General features: G+C 40.4%; 1 protein-coding gene across 1 annotated transcript in view; it reads right to left on the bottom strand.

Annotated features, from left to right (window-relative positions):
- The window catches only part of LOC106877120 (uncharacterized), a 26,318-nt gene that overhangs the window by 13,139 nt on the left and 3,179 nt on the right, over positions 1-10,000 (bottom strand). Inside the window, exons 2-4 of the mRNA XM_014925916.3 lie at positions 6,322-6,520; positions 5,479-5,570; positions 1-4,261 (exon numbers count right to left, since the gene is read on the bottom strand). The exon at positions 1-4,261 is cut by the window's left edge and continues 1,014 nt beyond it. Of these exons, the coding sequence (XP_014781402.2) occupies positions 1-4,261; positions 5,479-5,570; positions 6,322-6,497 (4,529 nt within the window). The 5' untranslated portion in view covers positions 6,498-6,520. The remainder of the gene's footprint in view (positions 4,262-5,478; positions 5,571-6,321; positions 6,521-10,000) is intronic.

Below are 10,000 nucleotides of genomic sequence, written 5' to 3'. Positions count from 1 at the left end.
ACTGCTAGACTAGGCACTTTGTCGTGAGGTCCACTGAGAGGTTTGCTTCCAACTACAGTAGCATCAGGGACCATCGATTTCACTTTGAAACTGTCTTGGCTGTTGGCTGCAGATGCCTTTAAATCAATAGTTTCCTTCCTAAATTGATCTGTATTCCCAGGTGGGGACAAAAGGGGTTTAGGTTTATTGGCAGACAGATTGACTTCTTGAGGCTCTGATGCTCTTACAGTCTGAACGACTGACTTTTGGGGATGTTGCAGCTGTTCACATTTCTGCTCTAAATTAAAACCTTTAGCATAGCTGACTGGTGATCCCTGTGGCCGGGGCATGTATGGATTTGACCCATCAGATTTAGGCATGTAATGTCCACCATACGGCTTCTGAGTCATATCAACTGGTAACCTTCCACAACCAGGATCAGAGCTCTTTGATGAAGACATATATTTAGAGGGGTCCATGCCAAAAACAGGCACGGGTTGGGATTTCTCATGTAAAGATTTCGTTCTGTCTGTGTCTGCAGATGTGTTACTACCATGTGACAATGTCTCCATCTTATTTGGAGATGGAGGCACAGAAGGAGATTGGCCAGAAGGGTGTGAAGAAATAGGTTTTGAAGCAGAACCCATGGCATGTAAAACAACTGGCTTTGAAGAAAGGCCACTTTCACTAGATTGTATCTGAGGTTTTGGAGGAGCAACACCAGCCATGTGAGTTACCTGTGGCTTTTGTAAGGCAATCCCAGCCATATGTGTCACTGGAGGTTTTGAGAGTGCTGGCGATGGAGATGAAACTTTTGGTGGGACAGTTCCTGTCATATGAGTTATCTGAGGTTTACCAGATGAAATGCTTGTACCATGAGCAACCACAGCCTTAGATGTTACCACCCCTGTCATATGAGTAATTTGAGGTTTGGCTGAATGAGCCATAGGAGGTTTCGATGCAGCAATACTTCCAGGTGGACTGCCTGGAAGCTTGGCAAAACCAGCGCTGGGATGATGAGCTTCTTGAGTGGCTGGTTTGGGGGGCATTGTTCCCATATGCCGTGACATGGCTGCACTATCTGCTGGAGACGAGGGTGTCTTTGGCATGGCAGACATAAGCATTGGATTTGAAGGGAATGTTGGAGAAAACGATTTGCTGGCTGACATATCAGATGTTGACATTGGTGGTTTTGATGACGACGAATAATAAACAGGGTTTGATGGAGCTGCATCAGATGGCAAGATAGGCTTCATGGATGATGCAGTCACATGTGGTTTGTCCAAATAGTAAGGTTTGCTTTGCTTATGTTCTGCAGCAGTACTAGAAACTACTTTTGTATCAACATGTGTAGTGACCAGCGAAGGGGCCGTGGATATTTCAGCTGCTTGAGGAACTGATTTCAGAGACATCTGTGTAGCAGGGAGGGGTTTGCTGCAGTGGGTATCACTCTGCTGGGAACTTGTTTTACTGTACAGAGAAGGTGAAGTCATTGAATGTTTTACTTCTGATGCTGGGCTATTTGGTTTTAAAGTAACCTTAGTTGGGGATGCAGTTACAACAGGTGGCTTGCCAACTGAAAAATCTGGTGTTGGCTTACACGAAGGTATCCTTTGGGGTAAGGCAGCCGTAGTAGGTGGAGCATGCGCTGATGAAACTGATTTGGAAAATCCGGTGTGTGGTGTTGATATCGGATATGATGTACAACTAGCATGAGGTGGCTTCAGAGACAAATCGTGTGTATGTGAAGGGTCTATATCTCGAGTGCCACTTGATACTCCAGATACATTCCCTGTACTCATTGCTTTCTCACTTGGCATTCCGCTCGTAACTGGTTGCTTATCTTTTGGTGGTGTAGACTGAGGTGGGGTTTTGATATTAGAAACCATGGGCAAAGGCTCAGTAGGCCGAACAGAACTTACTGGAGTTGGAGAAGGTTTTCCTGAAAGGGATTCAACATTGCTGGTCTTGGTACTTAGAGTAGATAACGAGGCAGGACCTGATGGTTTAGCAGGTAATGATTGTGAAGAAGTATAGCTCATTATCTTGGGGGTGACTGGTGAGCTATGTCCAGGTTGCTTTGAAGATAAATCAACACCTGTTTTGCTTGGTGACACTGCCAGTGAAGAACCTTCAGAAGGTCTTTGAGGTATTGTAGAGTGATCAGGTAACTTAGCAGGTGAGAAAGTAGAAGTGACAGGACTGGCTAATTTTACAGGAGAGCCATGCATGGTGACATGAGATCTGACAGGAGATCCAACTTGGCTTGCTTCAGTGAAATGTTTAGAAGGAGAGTAAGCCATAATAGAAGGAGTGTGTGATTTGAGTTCAGGTTTTACAGGAGATTTAGCAGGGAAACTGCCGACACTAGGCACTGCAGATGGCTTGGATGATGGTGAAGTCACATTAGTTGTTGTTTGTGGTGGTGGAGTTCTCTCCATAGCAATGGTAGTCTTGGCACTTGGAGCTTGAATTACAGGGGTTTTTGCACTAACCATGCTGAGCGGCTGAGTTATAGAAGGTTTTGCAGTTTTATCAGAAACAGCTTTATCTGACGGTAAGGGATGAGGTTTCATTTCTCCAGTGTTAGGTGGTTTACTACAAGTCACAACAGATTCAGACTTTGATGGAGAGCTCTTCAATAGGGGTGATGAATCAGGTACGTCTTTGCTTATTTTTGCAGAAACAGTCTCTGAATTAGATTTAGTCAAAGATGACTGAACTGGCAGGTCTTCAGTTTTGGGAACACTGGCTAATATTGGAGAAGATTTTGGTGCACTTTCAATTACAATGGACTCTGATTTAGAAACTGTTTTTACTGGTTCTGAAGGTTTGGTAAGATTCACTGGAGATTTAGCAGCAATTTTGGAAGGGGATTCCCTTTGCTGCTGGTGTTCAGCAGACACTGGTGAATGAAGCCCAGCTACAGCAGGTGGCGCTTTTGATATGTGAACTTCAGTTTGGTGTTTCACTGGACTCTTTGACAGATCAATTACACCAGTCGATGGAGTGGTCATTTTAGCTGTGGCCATTACAGTTGGTGTACTTGTTACAGTAGCTTGTACTGCTGCTGGTTCAGCTTTCTTGGGCGAGCAAACTGCTGAAAGTGGTTGCTTTGTGGGAGTTTTCTTGGGCGATGGCGTCTGAGATATCTTTGTCGGACTCTCAACCACATCAACTTCCATATCAGTCTCAATTCTTTCTGTTGTTTTCGATTCAGTAAATGATGTTACAGCTGCTGGAATCTGTTTCTTTTCTTCGGCTTTCTTCTCAGATTCAGCCAACTTGGGCTTCTGATCAACAGTACTGCTTTTGCTAACCTCAACGGTAGCCCCTGCTATTTCCTCTGGAGCAACTTTAGTGGATTCCTTTTCTGGAGATGTTTCAGTAGCTCCTTTGCCAACACGCTTCTTTTTCAAAGCTGGTGAAATAGATTCTGGTGATTTTTCAATTTCAACAGCGCCCCTTTTGCGACATTTTGAATCAGAGGAGATGGACTGTTCTGATTCTTTGGTCGTGCCTTTAAGACCAGAGTCCTCACTGCTCTCCTTTGTTCCACTCTTTGCATCACTTACTCGGTCAACATCACTCACCGCTTTACTTTCACTTTCCTCAACCACATCACTACTTTCTTTCTTGCCTGTTTCTTTCTCTTCCTCTCCTGACTTGCTCGCATCTTCACCACTGACTTCCTTTGATTGTCCCCTGCTCCTTGCACGAGCAGCACGCCCCTTCGGCTCTTCAACAACAGAATCAACCTCCTCCTCCTCTTCTGCAGCTTTCTTCCCCTGGCCCCTACTTCTGGATCTCGCCGTTCTACCTTTCGCTACTTCTTCAGTCACTGCATCCTCGGATTTTCGACCCACAGACCTCCGGCTCCTCGACTCAGGACGCGCTTCACTATCAGCGGAAGCTTGCTTTTTGTTTGGAGTTTTCCCTTTGTCCTGATCCTCTTCAGCACTAGCCTCTTCCTCTTTAGTAACAGTTTCTTTGACAGACGGAGATTTTCCTTTACGTGTTGCAGCACTTTGTCCCTTCTTTTCAGCAGCAGCAGCTTGGCCCCGCCCTGCTTTACCCCGTGCTGGGGTCTCTTTCACTTCAGATTGAGACTTTGACCGGCTTCGGCCTTTTGTAGCGGGAGTAGTGGTCTCTTCCTCAGATGATGACTCTTCTTCCTCTTCAGCTTCTTTACTTTGCCGACTCTTTCCTTTAGCAGCACTTTTGGCAGAGGACTGCCGTCCTATCGTCCGACCACCACTGGCTGGGGTCTTCTTGGAATCACCTAAAAATTATGAAAAAATACACATTTTATTTATATCCACACAAAATCCAAATCTGTTCACAATAAACCCTACCTATAGTGGCACCAAGACTGGGTGATGCTATTAACAGTAAAGGATCCTGGTAGGTGCAGACTCCAGTTATTAAAGCTCGAATGAAATAATTAAATGAGACTTAATAAGGCTCAACTTTCAAAGACCCTCATCAGTTTCAGCTACTCCAAAAGAGAACCATTCTTCAGATCATTAATGCCTTCCTCTTTATTGCTAATCATAGTGTACAGTTACCATTTATGGTAAATTGCCACACCAGATTATTGAACCAACTGGAATACTTTATTCACAACTGGCAAAGGGCCAGTTTCACGGTTTAGTATTCAGATTACTCTGCCAAGTGTAATGCTTATCGACTCACATTGCTTTGAATTAATCAGGCATTGTCTCATAGCTTTGACATTTTGGTGATATGATAGTTTATTTTTAGAATGACATTGTAGGGTAGGTGGGAGAGGCTGGATCTGGCTGGTTTGAACATAAAACGAGTAGAATATTTGAGCCAGACACGGCCAGTTCAAATGCTAAAAGGTTAACGTGTAAGTGAAATAGAACAGTTGAAAACTGAAACCAGGTCACGAGGATTAAATCTAAGCTCTATATCTCTTGCCCTAGCTTAAAATGCAAGATTAAAAATTAATTCACTCCAATCTACCAAGTAAGAATAGGGACCACCATTATAACCACACTTACCTGATGGCAATAACTTAAATTAGCAAATGTGAAAGTCTGCTAGAAATTACCCCCTACTGTCTTTATAAAGCAACAAATGTAGTCTTAGAAGACAATGTCAGAGGAAAAGACAGTAAGGTCTCATAGATCTGGGGATCAAAGCTAAACCTGTTGTACATATTGCTTTTTACAATATTAGAGCTACTCATTATTTTACTTACAGCACTATTACTGTATTTTCTGACCCAAATTAACAAGAAGAAAAAAGGAGATCAACTTTAGGCACCGAATTGACTTTGGAGGACCAAACATTCCATGTGAAATGCAGTGGGATTTGGAAAGACAGGAACAATATTTGAAGGATTACACTAGATACTACACTGATTTGTAATGCTGGAAAATTATGGTCAGTCAATTCTAAATGTCCACTGACATAAATATAGTCTGCTGAGAAGTTAGTGACAACACAGTAACCAATAGTAGAACACAATACCTGATTGTTTACTGGCAGGAGTCCGAGGTGAACGCTGACTTGCTTTGGGAGTTTCTTCTTTCACCTTACTTTTTGCTCCTTTTGCTGCTGCCCTACAAATGAGAACCATAAAGTTTTCAACATAGTTTAGCAATTAAATAGCAAGAAAGCAAAACCTATTGTTTTTATATATATATATATATATATATATATATATGTGCGTGTGTAAATGGAAAGAAAACAGAACTTCAATATTCAAGTTTTGTATAAAACAATGAACAATCCTTTTGTATGGTAAATTAGATTCTAAAATAACTAAAGTAATAATAAAACAAGTGAATAGTTTACCAAAGTTAAACTCTTTTGATGCCAATCTGTCTAAGACTACTTTTAGTTCTAATATGAACTTAAAATGTTCGTATTTAAATTAAAGCTTCTATCATAAACTTCATGTGAAAAATATTTTGCAGTTTTAAACACTTGCTCAATAACAAGAAACTTATTTTACTAAATCTTTACAAAAATGTATCTTAACAGAAATATAGTCACCAGAAGGTGAAAGATATCAACACACTATTCCAAAATTTGGTATAGAGTAACAAAGCTTTTGTCCACCTATCTGATTATTTGCTAATTATACCAATTATATTTGTTGAAAGAGTTCCGAGCCATAAACTAACTTGGTCAAACCATAGAAATATGTAGAAAAAATGCTGAAATAATTACAGCCACATAATTATTACTTAGTACCATTAAGTAGCCAAGACAAACTGAACTCTCTATTTACACAAGATACGCAAAGATTACTTCTATAACTCTGTAGATAAGAGAAAATGGAGGTATACAACAATAAAATCAACTTACTTTCCTTTAGGCGAAGGGCTGGCAGCACGTGTCTTGGGAGTGGGCTGCTTAGCTGTAGTGGAGGAACTTTGACTGCGAGACACTCGAATAATGGGACTTGGAGAAGCAGAAGCTTTTACAGCCGCCCGAGGGCTACGCCGTGGGGCTGGACTAGATTCTTCACCTCTGCGTGGCATATTGCAATTCTAATATCATAAACCTGGAAAAAAATTTTTATATAAGTTTTTGGGAGGGGTTTTTTTTTTTCAGTTTAACAAAATTGAATCTATATTTATGAGCTACATTAAAATTAGATAACTTAGAATAAAAACAGAAAATTCATGAGACTTTAATCCAAAAAGATAGTAGCTTCTATCTCCAAGAATGAATTCAGGAAAACAGTGCATACTATTTTGCCATGCATGTAGGAGGTGAAAGTACCCTGCATAATAGACAGGTACCTGCCAAAAACATTTAAGTTTTCTTTCTGACAGTTTTCAGTGTACTTATAAACAAGTATTACATACAACACGATCATTATGAATACTAACTAGGTTTTGGGTTTTTTCTTTATCGTGAACAGTTAAACGAGAAAGCAGTAAGCATGCAGCAAGAAAATAAAGATCATAAACAGAGAATTTGTGTATTACAAGTCCAACCCTATGCACAGCCTTTTATGCTAATTCAAATGAATGATTTTCTGAAAAATACAACAAATCTTCCAAAGACAGAATGCAAAATTCACATAAGATAATCACAACAAACAACATTATTAGCACATCTTTCAACTTGATTCCATTTAATAACCATACAGCCATCCAAATGCTTCCTCTATGACAATTAAATACCCATCCAAACTTCATTAACAAAATATTACCACTGAGCACTCCACTGCAAACTTATCTCCTTCTCAACTAGTCCTACACACACCAACACACTGTGAGGTAGCCATGCATCTCTTCTACAGCAAGACACTATATATATATGTATGTGTGTGTGTGTATATATGCATATATATATATATACACACACACACATACAATAACTTCATATTTTCCCCCCCTCTTCTCACTCCGTTTCATCATTTCTCTCACATCCTTCATCCTTTCCTGTCCCTCTTCTCTTCCCATCCTCTCCTCCCTCTCTCTCTCCCCCTCCTCTCCTTCACTATCTTTTTCTACCCCCTCCTCTCCCCCACTGTCTCTCTTTCTCTCTCTCCGTCTCTGTAACACCCAAGGGAGAGGAAAGTCCTCATGAGATGATGGACAAAGGTTGCAAATCGACTCAACCAACATCCCAAAAGTAGCAAAAGGTCCCGCCTAAAACCAACACTGATGGAGATTGAAAGAAGGCTGCAACAATCCTATGTGAGGGAGAGAGCAGACAAAGGAGCCAGGTTTATAAAAAACATTAAGTCAAACCCAAAGGCATTCTTTCATTACGCCAGAGAAACAGCCTCAGTACGCTGCAAGACAGGACCCTTCCAACTAGGATCAGTGAGGTACTGAATGACCAGTTCAAAAGTGTCTTTACCACCCAGTTGGAACACAGAGAAGCGAACGAACCAGTGGACTTCTTTGCCGCCTCACCTATAACCAGTGAGGCAGTTACAATGGAATACATTGACATTAGCGAAGAAAATATACTACTAGCTGTAGATGAAGTGGACACAAACTCAACTGCTGGTCCTGATGGTTTCCCAGCAATCCTCCTAAAATTGTGTAAGCATGCCCAGGCAAAACCCCTCCAGATTCTCTTCCAGAGCTTTCTTGCAAATGGCAGACTGCCAAGCAAGCTGAAGGGGGGAATAATATGCCCAATCCATAAAGGGGGAAGCAGAGCAGATGCCAAAAACTATAGGACTATCTCTCTGACTTCACACATCAGCAAAGTCATGGAACGGATAGTCAGAGGGAAACTAATCGCATTCCTTGAAGAAAATAACTTGCTGAGTGATACCCAACATGGCTTTCGACCAGGTAGGAGCTGCCTGGCCCAGCTCTTACAACATTATGACTGGGTGTTGAGGCAGTTACTCAACAACTCAAATGTGGACGTAATATACCTTGATTTTGCAAAAGCTTTTTTATTGGGTTTTTATTTTTGCTGAACCGCTAAGTTACAGAGATGCAGACACACCAGCATCTGTTGTCAAGTGATGGTGGGGGATCAAACAGACACACAAATATATACACACACAGACACACATACATACAACAAACTTCTCTCTTTTTCCATCTACCAAATCCACTCACAAGGCTTTGGTCGGCCTGAGGCTATAGAAAAAGACTCTTGCCCAAGTATATATATATATATATGCATGCGCACGCGTACCTATACATATGCACATGTGCCTATTTGTATGCACGCGCATACCTGTCTATACGTATAAGTAACACTAATAATAAATCAAGGCATAAAAGTAAACAAGCTTTTGACGGCTTTACAGATATTTCAAAATTATGATACTTTTATGCTAGGTGGTTCAATTAGTTTGTCCAACCCTTGTATATACATACATATACATGTGCATATATACATACATACATACATATATATATATATATATACATATATATATATATATATACATATATATATATATATATACATATATATATACATATATATATATATATATATATATATATATATATATGCATATGATTCACCACTAGACACTGAACCTTTTTTTATTGTGCTTATTTCCTTGTGTTCCTTTCTGTTGAAGAGCGTAGGCACAAAATGTAAAAGACTTTCTCACCTTCCCAAGCGTTACACTAATACCCATGTTTCTTGTTTACACACACACATATACACATATACATGCATATACATATACACATATATATGCACACACATATATACACATATGTATATATATATAAATACACATACACATATATATATATATACTCATACATATATACATAAATGCATATAGACATACATATAAGTGGCCCCCATTATATTGTACCAAACGTACCATCCACTCCATGTAAATCCAGGACCATGTACTACAATATTCCAGGGCTCAAAGTCCCAGAGCTCATCAATGCCCTCCTACAAAATTGAATAAATCAGCATAAGGTGGAAGCAGACGCCTTCAAAAAAGAAACAAGACATCCTCCTCTCCACAATACAAGATGAACCAACAGCATACCAAATGGGTCAACGTGTGTGTGTGTATATATATATATATATATATATATATATGAAAAAGTTATATATATATATCTATACACATGTGCATATATATATAAGTTGGTTCATCTGGGACACCTGACAGGAAGAGGTCCAGCCTCGTCTTGAAGACACCTATATCCACCGCATGCAGGTCTCTCAGATCCTTCGGGAGGATATTGAAGAGCTGTGGGCCTTTGAAGCCCAGGCTATTGCAGTATCTTGTCCTACATCTTGATGGCAAATTTGGAGTCCTTGGCACTATGCAATGGCGTCCAGTTCTTTTACTTGTGTAACTTTCGATGCCAAAGTTTGGGACAATTCCTTCGAGGATCTTCCAGATGTATATTATGGCCTATCTTTCTCGTCTACACTCTAAGGAATAGAGTCTTAATCTCTTGAGTCTTCCCCAGTAGCTTATATGCTGCTTAGAGGCTGTCTTTTTCGTGTAGTTTCGTTGGATTGACTGAAGTTCTGAGATTAATTTGACACTGGTTGGTGACCATAACTGAGAGAA

The sequence above is a fragment of the Octopus bimaculoides genome, chromosome 22 (genome assembly GCF_046866305.1).
Source record: "Octopus bimaculoides isolate indiv1 chromosome 22, ASM4686630v1, whole genome shotgun sequence".
Classification (NCBI taxonomy): Eukaryota; Metazoa; Mollusca; class Cephalopoda; order Octopoda; family Octopodidae; genus Octopus; species Octopus bimaculoides.
The sequence above is the reverse complement of the archived record's forward strand: the minus strand, read 5'-3'. Positions and strand labels throughout refer to the sequence as shown.